The sequence below is a fragment of the Tasmannia lanceolata genome, unplaced genomic scaffold, assembly GCF_043159265.1.
Source record: "Tasmannia lanceolata isolate RefF3 unplaced genomic scaffold, GAP_Taslan_0.1 ptg000024l, whole genome shotgun sequence".
Lineage (NCBI taxonomy): Eukaryota > Viridiplantae > Streptophyta > Magnoliopsida > Canellales > Winteraceae > Tasmannia > Tasmannia lanceolata.
Genome location: NW_027518701.1, coordinates 478,359 through 493,210, shown reverse-complemented (window position 1 = coordinate 493,210; position 14,852 = coordinate 478,359). Strand labels below are relative to the sequence as shown.

General features: G+C 39.5%; 1 protein-coding gene across 2 annotated transcripts in view; it reads left to right on the top strand.

Annotated features, from left to right (window-relative positions):
- The window catches only part of TOR (target of rapamycin), a 110,802-nt gene that overhangs the window by 8,477 nt on the left and 87,473 nt on the right, over positions 1–14,852 (top strand). For both annotated transcript variants that reach the window (XM_077367818.1, XM_077367817.1), the window contains exons 4-11: positions 2,836–3,008; positions 10,096–10,194; positions 10,369–10,528; positions 11,292–11,435; positions 11,524–11,693; positions 11,791–11,995; positions 12,105–12,302; positions 12,861–13,013. In XM_077367818.1, the coding sequence (XP_077223933.1) occupies positions 2,836–3,008; positions 10,096–10,194; positions 10,369–10,528; positions 11,292–11,435; positions 11,524–11,693; positions 11,791–11,995; positions 12,105–12,302; positions 12,861–13,013 (1,302 nt within the window). The remainder of the gene's footprint in view (positions 1–2,835; positions 3,009–10,095; positions 10,195–10,368; positions 10,529–11,291; positions 11,436–11,523; positions 11,694–11,790; positions 11,996–12,104; positions 12,303–12,860; positions 13,014–14,852) is intronic.

The following is a 14,852-nucleotide window of genomic DNA, read 5'->3' as shown; positions in this document are numbered from 1 at the left end:
ACCAAAAATCTGCTGGCGGAACTGCTGGAAATCTGGCCCTAAAGAATCCAGATATCGAACAACGTGCATCTCCTCCTGACGGCGGGCGAGCTCAGCAGGGTCGACAGTAAAGGGCATGAGTAAATCTAACTGCTGACAAAGCGCTTGATAAGAGCTAAAATGGTCGGAAAGAGATGTCATCACGCTGGAATCCTAACTAGTCAGAGAACAGGTCACACATTCGTGTGACAAAACATCATATTCGTTGCCACTTGAGAATCCATACAACTCCAAAGAAAAAAATCTGACGACTACATCCTCCTGTTCCCGTTTTTCAAAGGAAGGATCCTTGGTGGGCGGAGGAGGACACTCCAGAAAACGTACTTTGCCACGACCAAGAAGATAAGTACAAACAGCTCTCCTCCAAGGAGGATAATTCTTCCCATCCAGGCGAATCGAAGTCATCTGAAGAGGGGCTTCCGCATGTGAGTAGCTCGTAGAAGAACTAATGGCAGAGGAAGAAACCACATCAGTTTTCAAGGACGCCATCGGCAACGAAGAGGTGTCAGCGGGTTCCATAAATAATGGCTAAATGGGAGAGACAACGGAAAACAATAAGAAATGAACATCTAAATAGCCAACAATGCAACTTCAGGCCACCACAAGTATAGTCGAAGCAAAAGCCTGTAGAATCACAAGCAACAACATACGAGAAAATAAAACACCACCGAGTATTAACAACACAAACCACCAATAAAACTGCGAGGCACACACATCGATAGTCACATCAATCATCAAAATACTATGACCACCAATGCGAACAATCATCAGTCATCACCAACACACGACCATCAATATGAACAATCACCACGAGCCAACCAACACCCAAATATCCAGCGCCTCAAACCCATCTACGAAACCAACCAATCAGGAAGAGCATCGATCAACAATCACAATATACCAACTATCACCACCAACAAACAACCATTAATATCACCACGAATACGAACGGACCTCAAACAACCCATAAACAAGCAAGAAACAACTATCCTTCTACAATTCAGGCATAGAAGGGTCGTGGGTGGAGAAAGGAAACGAACACGACACAGAAAGAGGGGTAAGAGGAGGACCACCAATATTCGAGGTTTGGGTTATTGGGCAAGGAAAAGAGGGGGTCGTATCAAGTGGAGGCCGAAGAGGGGGTTACGGCAAGATAGGGAGTGGGTGGGGGGTTACAGAAGCAAATGGGATTGGAGGGGAAGTCGTGGGGTTATTACGGAAGTCGTAGGGGGGTTGGGTATTATCGAAAGAGAGGTGGGGTGATTACGGAAAAGGTTAAGAGGCTGGGGGTGTGACGGCCAGCAGCGAGGGGCTGGGGTGGATTACATAAAGGGTTGGGGGTTGTGGGGTATTACAGAAAGGGTTGGGGGGTTTGGTATTACAGAAAAGAGGTTAGGGTTGGGTATTACGGAAATTATTATGGGGGGTATTACGGAAAAGATGTTAGGGTTAGCGTAGATTAGGGAATAGGGTTGGGGTTGAGGCAGATTAGGGTGGATCTACATGGCATGGCTATGATACCATGTTAAATTAAGATCTAGGGTTACTTAGATTGAGATTGAGATTGAGAAGAGGAAGAAGAACAAGAGAACATATACATGAGAAAGAGAGAATCTTTAGTTTCTTCTCTCCCTTCACAATTTATTATTTATATGAATACATACATATAAAATGACAGTAATACCCTTATATGTCTAACAGCCCGATTGCAACTTCTGTTGGACCAAAGGAGAGGGCTTCTTCCACCATTTTTCTAGGTTATCAAGCATCATGGGTTCCTTAGCCATGCGAGCTCGAACCTAAATGGAGTTAGCCTCCAAGAGTTTATCCTAGTATCTTAATAGAATGGGGCAGTGGTCGGAGACCGTTTGGGTAATGCAATCAGATATGAATTAGGAAAATGATTTAGCTAGGCCTAACAGACAAGGGAAAGACTCAATCTACTCCTACTTTGATTTCTCGACCAAGTGAATCTCGCCTCAGTCCACGGTAAATCCACCAAAGCATTCCTGTTGACGAAATCTGAAAAGGGAATCATGCTGCTGGATATTCTGGTGCACCGAGAGCCTCCATAAGCCTACCTTTGTCTTCATCCTGAGAAGCACCGAGATTAAAAAGATGCATAGGATTTCGTCTATCAGATCCAGGAGAGACCATTCCCAAGCCACTATATGCCTCCAGCAGTCTTAACTGAGTCAATGCTGGAAAATCAGAAGTTGGATTTACTCCTTAGTTCTTGAAGCAAGGATCTGCTAACCTCATCATTTTTTTATTCTTAAAGGCAAAAGATACTGGGATTATTAATCCGCAGTATTTCTTTGACGTGATTTTTTTTTTCAAGGGAGCCCAGTCTCCTCATTCCAGCGGATGCCCTTCATTGTAAAAAAGTTAACCGTTCCCCACAAATGTATTTCCTCCTATTCTGCTTCTCCATGTGACACACCTTTAGTGGATGATCCATTCTCATAATTCGCACCCGACTGAAGTCTGGCCAATTCTCTGATACATTATCTAGAATTGCAGCAACTTCTTTGTTCACGAAATCTTTACTACTTTTCTTTGTTTGAAAATGTTAGGTTATTCATCTTAGCTGATCAAAGATTTTCTTTTGGAAATGGTTGTAAATGTTTCTTTCATTCAAAAGGAGTTTCATTTGTTTTGTACGTTATTCATAAATATGAAATTCCCATGTTCTTCATTGTGGGATAAGAAGATTGTTTTGGCAGGTTTATTTACTTGCGTGTTTCAAATATCCTGCTATTATTTTTCTGCAATGGAAATGTTCCCTTTTTGTAGGAAATGGCGGAAAATGCATCAACTGTTTTCAATGTTTTTGTACCTGATTTTGTTGACGCCATATGGGTTGCATTGAGGGATCCAACATTGGCTGTTCGGGAGCGAGCTGTGGAAGCATTGCGTGCTTGCCTCCGAGTTATTGAGAAGCGGGAGACGCGTTGGCGAGTGCAATGGTATGTTGAACTGTTATGTTGAAGTTATGATTAAATTGATATAGGGTACTCTGTTTACTAAATAGTTGGTCAACACATTATTTTAGTTTGTTATGTTTGAAGTTATGATTTGATTCTGGGCACTCTGTTCACTGAGTTGTTGGTTAACATATTATTTTCGTATCATCATGCATTAACTTTTACTTTTCATGTTTCCAGTTCTTATTAAACATCCCGATCTCATGAGGCTCCTACCATTGTGGGGTCTGGGGCCTCTGCTTTGCAGAGAGGCTGTTTCCGTGACTAGAACCCCTGACCACCAGGTCACAATGGAGCAACCTTACCGTTGCGCCAAGGCTCGCCCTCTTTAAGCTAAAACTACAATTAAAACAAAAAAAATGTTTTGACAATCGCTTAAATAGTTACACTGTAAATCATGATAGTAGATCAACAGGGAACACTAAATCACGATAAGCCTTAAGGAGAGACATTGAATAATCAAACCATAATTCCCTAGTTTAGATTTCAAGGAAGTAGATTACACCATGGAAACAGGATTCTTCCGTGGGAGTGGGGAACCACGATTCCCCGATTTGCGAATCCGAGACGGGAATCTTCTCGAATCATCAAAAATTGGGAATTTCGGTTCGGATTCGTCGGAAATCCGATTCCCACTTTTGGGAATCGCGGTTTATGATTCCCCGGAAACGCGATTCTCACTTTTGGGAACCACGGTTCAATGTTATGTGAAACGCGATTTTCCGCCGATTCCCCCGCGATTCTTTGGCGATTCCCAACTCCCTAACGATTCCCGGCGACTACCCGACGGATCTCCAGTGATTCTCCGGCGACTTCACGATTCCCGCTTCCGACCATTCTGGGAGCTGTGTTGCATAAATTTGGATTCGTATGTCGGGATCCGACACGGATTCGGCAAACTTCCAAAAGTGGGATTCGAATTCGGTAACTTTTAAATAAAATAAATCTTCAAGATTAAGCGACTGTAAAATCCCTACCAAGTTGAAGGGAAAGTTTTATTAGACAAGTGTGAGGCCAGCCATGCTGTACGGCTCAGAATGTTGGGCCACCAAAAAGCAGCATGTGCATGAGATGAGTGTAGCGGAGATGCGAATGCTTAGATGGATGTGCGGCCACACAAGGTTAGATAGAATTAAAAATGAAGACATTCGTAAAAAGGTGGGGGTGGCTCCAATCGAGGAGAAGATGAGAGAGCACCGCTTAAGATGGTTTGGACATATCCAATGTAGGCCTTTGGATGCTCTGGTGAGAAGAGGTGACTCGTGCCAAATTGAGGGAGTAAAAAGAGGTAGGGGTAGACCGAAAATAACGTGCGTAGAAACAGTGAGGAAAGACTTGATAGCTTGGAACATAACAGAGAACATAACCTTGGATAGGATAGAATGGAAGAAAATGATCCACGTAGAAGAACCCAACTAGAACCAGGATTAGAGCTGGGTAGATCCCTTTTACCTTCTTCATGAATTTTTTTTTCTAAAGGATTCATTTAGCTGACCCCAACTAGCTTGGGACAAAGGCTTTGTTGAGTTGAGTAATCTTCAAGATTAAAATTATATATATATATATATATATATATATATATATATATATATATATAGAGAGAGAGAGAGAGAGAGAGAGAGAGAGAGAGAGAGAGAGAGAGCTCATATAAGCTTATCTGAGCTCTAGCTCAAAAACACATGTGGCCACACATTTTTGGGGGCATCCAAAGCATTCATTTTTAAGGCCCTTAAATGGGTAGGGTGTGTACCAAAAATCAGATCGATAGGATAATTGGTTAACGCTATTAAGGAGGTTGACCGATGGCCTGACTCAGGATGATCTTTTAATCGGTCGGGGGAGGTATTCCATTCTTATCTATTATGGGTAAGGAGGTGGAAACGAGACTGGATACCCTAAAAGCTTGCCGGATAGGGAAGAGGAAGGAAACGTTTGGGACCCTTAATGAACTTTGGTTGTGGGCTAAAAGAGTTTGGGATATCCCTTCCGTCTCTTGCCCATGCACCCTATCAAAGAATGAAATTCTGTTTATGTTTGAATTGGAGGAGGCTGCCGAGATCCTGGCTAAAGGAAGCAAGGTGTGGGACAATCAATTGTATTCTCTATCCTTCTGGAGCAGAGAATATGTTGAAGGCACATAAGCTCTCTGGGTTAATTTCTATGGCATCCCACTACATGTATGGGCCACTTCAACGGTTGAAGCCTTTGGAAACATATTTGGCCGAGTTCTGGAGGTGAAAATGGAAGGGAGCCATAACCAATGTATGGGCTGTGTGTCCGCTAAAATCCTTGCTCCATGGTGGAAGTTATCCCAATCCCTTGTTCAGATTCGGATTTCAGGTCAGTTTTACATAGTCAGAATCGTAGTCCAGAATACTTGACCTCAGCTGGGCTCCGACTCTGCTCACTGTGTGCCATCCCATTGTTCGGGGCTACTACCCTCCCTGGAGAATTGATCTGTGAGGAATTTTATTCTGAATCTGGAAAGGCAGCCGTCGGCTCTGGTGATAAGGCCCTCACTACTTTCTTCGGAAAATCAGGGCAGGAGGACCGTTGATCCTATGGGGCCTGCCTCATTGAATTCAAATTTCAAATTTCATCACTCAGCTGAAGTGTCAGGACATCTGCAGGGTGAAGTTCCCTCCTCGTCTCTGTCTCCTTCTCTGATTGACGACAGTGCCTTGGGATTATCAAATAAACAATCTGGCCAAGAATGCCCTTTACCCTCTATATCGGGTCCCATTAAAGAAGGTTTCAGGCAGAAGGGTATTCATCCTAATCAATCACCTAGGCGTGCTAGTTTTGCACGTATCTTGACTCGGAAGGGTAGGACTGCGAAGCCTAGGAGAGGTTTGGAAGTCACTGAGCCTGGGACTCCTGGACTATCTTTTGCTGGGGATATTCAGGGTCAAAGTCCAGATTTCGAAAGGTGAAATCTGGCTTAGCATGGAAGCAAAGATCCGAAGTGGAAATGTCCAGTCGCCATGGGGGGTACCCTTTTGGAAAAGTCCCCATGAAAAAAGCGGATGCTTCCAAGAAGCTTACCTCAGTAGGACTGATGGATAAAAAGGAAAATATTGCGAGTTACGGTTGGGTCTCCCAGCTACCCATGGTTTGTGCTGCTTGCGGATGAAGGTTATCTGGGGTATCCCAAGTCTCTGGCTTGGGAGTGTCTTGATGGTGCTTGAGGAATGGGATAGCATCGAGGAAGGTATATTTATTTTATTGATTTTGACATTGGTACTGTAGAGATGTTGCTAAATGGAGGAATGATCACTCTTGCTTAAAGAAGGAGAAATCGAGATATCCGTTTTGGGACAAGCACCTAAGGCATTTTAAATTTTTTGATTAAAGTACTCATTTTTTGGGGTCTTTTATATCATGGGAAGTTGAAAAGGTCTCCTCGAGTTGGGATGGATGGCAATGAGTACTACGGCGCCATTAATGCCCATTTATGGCAGGATGAGATCTTTGTACGCCACAATGAGTACGAGTTTGGGTACCTGGTTCTTGATCAGTGGTCATTCTGAGGCGGTGAATCACCAAAGTAGGAATAGCCACCTTTCTCGTCTCTTCGCTTCCCTTCTAAATAGTAAGAGTAGAGGAAAAGAAAACACACTAGAATACCAGATGGAAAATTTGAACGATACCTCTATATCCCGGCCCTCTTCCTCGAGTACCCTGGTGTTGGGTCGGAAGAGGAAACGGTCTGTGGACTTAAGCGAAATGGAGGAAATTTTAAGAAGAATAAAAGCTATTGTCTACAATAAAGAGTTAGCTTCCAAATTATTGCCAACGCCGAGAAAAGTCATTAGAGACTTCTTGAAGAGACAATGAAAGCTTTTTAAAGAGGCGGCTAATAGGATACCGGAAGTATTCTTTAGTGTAACTGGGTCCTGCAATATTAAAGAAACTCACTCACCCATGCATAAGCACCCCTTCTTTACTAAGGTGCTGACTGATGAAAAGAACTTGAGGCTTCTATGATGGGAAGGAGACAAGGCGTCGGGGATTCAGAAGTTGGAGGCTATAATCAAACGGAAAATGGCATATGAAGAAAAGGACCCAAACGTTGAGGAGCTCTCGGCTATCAGTCTTGATGAGGAGGTCTTTGCATCTGATATTGAACAACTTCTGATGGACTTACAAAAATGCTCAGCTTAAGGGGAGCTTACTCAGGATCTTTAATAAAAACTTGTACAGGTTTTGACAAGTATACATCATGGTTTTGAAAGGTCTTTAAGGGGTGTTGGTATGGAGGTCTTTTGTTTTTAGATGGTGATAGTTTTCGAATGATGTAGCTTGATGGACGGGATGATGCTGAAGTGTTAAGTATTTTTGGTTTTTCTTATGGCTGAGTGGTGATCCCCTGGATCCCATACTTTGTAATTCAGAATGGGACTTCTGGTCCCTAATCTCTGTAATTCTCGTATGAGTTATAACACACACACACATGTCATTTTTTTTTAAAAAAACCTGAAAATTCATTGAACAGATTCAGGATTGTGAACGGTAAAAGTTAGTACTTCACCTGTATTTAACAAAAAATGAGTCGTAAAGAAGATGCTAAGGTCAAAGATCCTACCACATCGCAACATTAGTAGGTGCCTTATTGTACCATACATTCACTTGACCATATATCACTTATGTGTCCAATGATGCCTGCCAACATCAGAACACTATGCTTGGTTGTCCTTAAAAACCCCTATCTCATACTTCCTATACCCCTTTTGAATGAATGGGACCCATATCTCTCTCTCTCTCTCTCTCTCTCTCTCTCTCAGATCTTGGTTGTCCCACATACCCTAAAATAAACTAAATAGGATTCTTGACTCTCTCTCTACGCTTTCGGGCTTTATCGGCTTATAGCTGTGCTGGTGAAGACGGAGTTCATTGATCTTGATTCATAACGCCAGGGAACTCTTACAAGGAGCCAATTCTCATATGTGTTCGAGGTACGATTGACTGGGGGGCAAGTGATTCTGATGCAAATAGACCCATAATTGGTTTTTATGTGATTGTGAATGGTGATTTTGTATCATCTATGTCACAAATATCTCCGATATTTTCAAAACATCGTGTTTTTATCGTGACATTTTGATAAAACGACAAAATCCCGAAATAATCCCGAGATTTAAAAAATATAGCGATATTGCCATTTTTATCATAAAATATAGTGATAATATCACGATATTATCCCGATATTTTTACGATATTTTATTTTGTATTTTTTCTTAAATTTTATATATTTGTATTTTTTTAAATAATTTTATTTTTATATAAACCCAAAAATATAAAAGAAATTTAATATATTCCGAGATCTTCCCTTGCCGAGAAATTCCTGAGAACGTTATTTGTGACATAGTGTATCATGGAGCTGTAAAAAATAGGGTGCGCAGCATGATACAATGTGAATCCCGAGTATAGAGCCATGACATCAACCACAACAGAATTTACATGGATTCATCAACATGTCCTAGAGGAATTGCATTTCAAATTGCACATCTTCTCTATTGCGAGATAATCAAAGTGCAATCAATGTATTAATATCCCTTCTTCAATGCTAGTACAAAGCAAATTAAGATCGATTGCCACTTCGTTGGCGAGAAAGTAGAGAATGTTTACAGGTGCCAAAGGACTCGACACAGATCCACATTATAAATTGGTTAGGAAGCTTAGAATGTTTGGAGGAACCTTTCAGATTGTGTAGTAGTGTTAGAAAATACCACGTAAGGGTATTTGAGTCATTTCGTACGCATGTATATAAGTCATTGTGACCTATTTTTCGAAATGAATGGACAAATCCTCCCTCATGTGTGGTTGTTTCCTCTCTCTTCTTTTCTTCTTCACATAATAACTTGGTTGATTTTGCTTACGCTCTAGAGAATTACTAGCGAGAAGTTGGGCGGCAAAAAAGCATTTGGGTTGTAAGCTACTAACAATCATTATATGGTCAGTTTAAAGCTTATTTATTGCGTAACTTTCAAGACTCCATTTTTTTGTGGCTAATGCTACAATACTTGATTACCTTGAAATTTGTCCCGTGCACTGTTTTTTATGCTTTATTAATCATGAAGTTTTGTTTTGCATTATTTTACTGTTTCTATTCCGACTGGCAAGATATGGAGGGATCATTTCCGATCATTCTAAGGCCATCCTTGCCTTTTCTTCTCCAACGTATCAAGTTCGCACAATTGATGTGAAAGTTTTTGCTTTATGGAATGAAGTTTCTCCATAGATTTGATCCATAAATGGTGTGGATGGAAGCGAATTCCAAATTGGTAATCAGATGGATGAAAAAGGATTCACTTCCTCCGAAATTCTTATCTAGATTTTGAGAAATAGAAAGTATCTTATCTGTTTTTGAGGTTTGTTTGGATGCTTGACTTCAAATTTCCACCGAAACCGACACTAAACAATCGAAATATTTATGTTTCCATCCCCACCGAAAGACATTGAGAAACCAGCACCTAAGTATTTATATCACATTATTTCGGTAAAAAGTTAGAAACATATTAGTTTCAGTTGAAACTTTCAGTAAAAATCTTATAAAATTTCAAAAACATATGGAAACATATGCAAATGATGGAAATTCAAGTTGAAACTTAGCAATGCTTGAAAATTGTTTATTTTATTTAAAAATAGGAAAAATAATTAATTTTTTATATTAAAATTATTAATAAAAATTAAATAATTTTTAAAATCAGAAAAATATCAGAATGAAAAAGGAACTTATATAAACAACAAAATTTCATACTACTGTAATATTATATGCAACATTTTACAATTGGGGACTAATATCGGCTCTACATCTTTTGAAAATTATTTATTTTATCTGTTCTTTTATCTCTACTTGCGATAGCATTTCCTGTATATTTAGTCAATAGCTCATAAATTTATTTTACACGTTCAATAGAAAAAGAATGTTGCATTCTGTGCTTCATACTAAGTGCTGACTGTTGAGCTCTGTTCTCTGTATTATTGGTCTGCGATAATTGTCCTGTTCAATCCTTATTGCTGATGTTCCTTTTAACCTGGTGAATTTTCTGATTTCTCTTATCATTGCCAGGTATTATCGTATGTTTGAGGCCACACAAGAAGGATTGGGAAAGAATGCTTCCATTCATAGCATACATGGTTCACTACTTGCGGTTGGAGAGCTTTTGAGGTAGGTTTGGATCCTTACATGATCCTTTTATTTGCATGTTTGCTGCTGTTATTAGTTTTGATAATAATAAAAATTAATTACCGCACAAGGAGTTATTTTACCATTCAAAAAAAGAAGTAATTTTTTCTTTTCAAAAAAGGAGTAATTTTATCATCAAATATCTTTTTTTGTCAGGAACACAGGAGAATTCATGATGTCGAGGTACAGAGAAGTGGCAGATATTGTTCTCAAATACCTTGAGCACCGGGATCGGCTTGTTCGTCTCAGCATAACATCGTTGTTACCTCGTATTGCACACTTTTTGCGTGATCGGTTCGTTACAAACTACTTAAAGGTCCATACACTATCTTTTGTCTCATCACAGCTGTGATAACTCTTGGAATTGTACTACGTGTATAAGGTCTGTCCATGTGGACAATGCTATTGTTTATTTTGGTAGTATGCTGCTGATTTGTGGAAGGATACTATATTATATTGATTCTTCTGAATGGGCGAAGAATCCGTGTTGGATGTGTCTTAGATTCCAATACTTTAGGATTCACAGAGACACTTCTAGGTCTCTTTTAATTGTTTTTTTTTTCCTGAATATTGCTAATACAACCTTCATGTTTTAATCTTTATCCATTCTAATAGCAAGTTTTTCTATATTTTGTATGAAAATAAAACATTATATGTACTCAACCTACTAACACTTTTAATATATTATTTATTGGGATTGGCTAGTGACCATCGTAGAAGGCATTTCACAGATGATCTGTTGCATGTGAGAGCAGCCACACAGGCTCACCTTTTAGCTGATTTTGTCTTCATTCATGTAGTGGCTGTTCTCACATGAAACAGACCATCCGCGAAATGCCTTCTGCAATGGACGCCAGCAATTCCTTTATTTATTATAATTAAAATTTCAGAATTAATTAAAGTATTTTGGAGAATCCACGGATCTTTCTTTTTGATGCCGAATCGACACTCGATACCTGTGTCGGATTTCGACACTCGTATCCGTACTGATGCAACTTAGAAGGATAGGTGTTGATGTTGTCATTATTTCACAGTTCTTTACTTGTGCATACCATCCATAACTGCAATTTCATGTACAGATTTGCATGGATCATATTCTTACGGTTCTGCGCATCCCAGCTGAACGTGCCAGTGGGTTCGTTGCTCTTGGAGAGATGGCTGGTGCTTTAGATGGGGAACTCATCCATTATTTGCCTACAATTACATTGCACTTGCGTGATGCAGTAAGTGACCAGTTAGGGTTTCAGAAAATTTGACATTTTGAATGTAATTACAGTATTATCGAGCCTTGACATTTCTTATGATTCATAGATTGCTCCACGTAAAGGAAGACCTTCTCTTGAGGCCTTGGCTTGTGTCGGAAGCTTTGCAAAAGCCATGAGGGCTGCTATGGAACCTCATGTTCGTGTTCTTTTGGACTCTATGTTTTCTGCTGGCCTTTCCCAAACTCTTGTAGAAGCCCTCGAGGATATAACTCTCAGGTACACTTAAAAATTTTCTTCTGCTGTTAGACTTCTCTTCTTTCCATTTTATTTGATGTAATTTACTCATCAATGTTGTGGCTTTTGAACATTTCAGCATTCCATCTTTTCTGCCTACTATACAAGAGCGCTTGCTTGATTGCATTTCTCTGGCTCTTTCGAAGCCCATTTATCCACAGGCAAGGCCTGGTGTTACAGTCGTTCGTAGCAATACGATGAGCTATCCTCCACAGGTTTCAGATATCAGTGGTTCAGCCCTCGTGCAACTTGCTTTGAAAACTCTAGCCCGTTTCAACTTCAAGGTTGGCTCATTAAATATCTACTTTTCTATTTATGCTGGCTTTTCTGTCCATTTATTTTTTTAATGTACTTTTTTGTCCATTCATCTCACCTCAAAAATAATCGCGGTAGGGGCATGAACTTCTCGAGTTTGCCCGAGAATCGGTCGTTATATATTTGGAAGATGAGGACGGTGCCACACGAACAGATGCTGCCCTTTGTTGCTGCAAGTTAGTTGTGAACTCTTTTTCTGGAGTAGTGTGTTCACAATTTAGTTCAAGTAGGTCCAATCGAACTGGTGGAGGAAAGCGCCGCCGCCTTATTGAGGAGGTATGTCTTGAAATGATCCAGTGTATTTGTACCGGCCATTATGTTGATGGCTTTTTCTTGCATTCTTCATTTTTATTATCACTCGGTTATGCAATATCTATTTGTGTGTCATTTTTCTTTTCTTACTTTGAAGGTTATTTTATTTTATATGGATAGTTTACTAACTGGGCCCAATCATATTTATTTGATTCGCTTTTTCAACAGTCTATATATGAAGATAGCTCGATGATGTTTCCCCAAAATATCAGGAAAATTTTGGAATTTTAACATTTTATAAAAAAAGGTCACAAAATATCACGATATATATCAGAAACATTAGTGAGTATATTCTAGTTACCATAACTCTTCATATTAATTTTCTTTTTCATATAGCGATGGCATTTTTTTTATTATGAACATTGTAGTGGAACTTTTAAAATGTAAATGTGTCGTACTGTCGTTAAATTGTGCATTTGTAAAAAAATGTGTTATTAAAGTCTCTTGTGAATTTAATGATGTTTATTCAAGTTGGTCAGGTATGTTCTACATGAGAATTAATTGTTCTTGCTCTTTATGCAGATTGTGGAAAAACTTCTTATTGCAGCTGTGGCAGATTCTGATGTCAGTGTTCGACAGTCTGTCTTTCTGTCTCTCCATGAAAATGGAGGTTTTGATGAATTTTTAGCCCAGGCTGATAGTTTGAGTGCTATCTTTGTTGCTCTAAATGATGAGGTATGAAATCTGTTATTGATCAAATTTTTACATTAGATAGGTACATGGATTTAAGTTTCGGTTTCGGACCGATTTTTTTTCCGGCTGAAATCCAAACCGAAATCCGAAATTTTCAGTTTGGCTGAAATTTAAAACCATAGGTGGGGACCAGATTGCGTTGTCTAGCTGCGACAAATGGCATGCTTAATTTATAATAGTGTTTTAGTCTTTTCTGCTTCTCAATTGGTTTCCATGGCTGTAGTGTGATCTATGTTGCTTTATTGGCCATGTTCTATTCTGATTCTATTTCTGAAGTGCCTTTTCAAAAAAAAAATTTGTATCAAATGTAAATGAAAGACAAAGAAAGCCACATTGTAACAAATGTAAAGAGAAGACAAAGAAAGCCACTTTTATTTTTAGATTATCTAATAACCATATTCGTAGACAAGCCTATATGTTTGTTTAAATGATTATGGTTTTGTGCCAGCCATGTCCTTGTGCCGTGGGCCTTCTGTAAGAAGAATACAAAGAGATATCAACTTCATAAGGAAGTACATTTTACAGTTATAAGCATATAGTTCCAATTCATTGTTTGGTGTTTGGTGTTTGGTCAAGTTGCGTGCCTACCCATTCCCTTGTGGAAGATACATGTACTTTCTAGCTGAGAGAATCTGTTGTCCTCTTAAGGCTCTGTTTGGATGCAGATGGTTGCCATGTAGATTAGTGGTATAAGTAGTCAATAGGGAGGAGTCTAACTTTTGTAATGTTTGTTCTACTAAGGATTTACCTAGTAGAATTGTGATAAGTAGTGTTTGGTTGCCAATCTCGTAAGTAATGGGAGGGGTTGTCATTACCAATATATAGAAAGAGGAGAGAGAGAGAAGATGATATCTCTTTGGGGGAGGATCCCTTTTGGGTCATCAATGTCATGTAAATTCTTCAGGAGTAGTAGCTAAGAGCACCTTTGGTGGGCACTCCTGGCTAAGTGAGTAGGTTGCTAAAGCTCTTTACCCTGAAAGCTTGCTTGGCCATCGAGTGGTGCATTGCTAGTGCATATCCGATTCCATTCTAGTCAACGGGTGATCGGGACCCCTTAGGAGTTGTAGTCATTTTTGGCATAGTCCTATTGTAACTTGTCAAGAATCAGCAATAAAGATTAACATTTGCCTACTTGTATGCCCCATTCCTTTGTGTGTGTTTGCAAACTCAGCACTTCTTCTTCTGCTTGTTTGTAGGTTTGACCCTCACAACCTTGCTAGTCTTACTTGCTTGTTGTGAGACAACGCAAGTGCCGCACGGACCTGACTCCCAAACCATAGGTCCGTGACGCCATGCACGCAGGTAGTCATGTGTGTATATATGTAGTAGAATGTGTGCAAGTTTTTGTTGAGAGAACATTGACTTGTAGATTAATATTTACGGCCCATACTTAGAATGTGTAGGCAATAGCCATCAATATATGTGTCCCACTTCACTTTTCTGTTCATTTGTATGTGTGTTGTCATACATCAATAAAGAAATATATGGATGCTATCCAATTTTATCACTTGGAGTAATCTTAGAGGGTCTTTAACATACTTTAGAGTTTACTACCTCTAAATCAGAATATTAGATAACTTCTCATCCTGTTTGTTTTATATCTTGCTTCCAGCTCGTTTTTATTCTTTTTTCATCTTGTTCAGGAATAGTGTTTCCCACGAGTATTAAAGACAGATACTCCATATCATTAAAAAACTACTCCACTTATCCTAATTCGAGTGGAGTTGATTTCTCCCTCCAAATGAAGCTAGTTCGGATGCCGATCCAATCACAAATTAATGTTTCTAGTTGCTTGGGAATGCACAAATCTGTAGAACATAA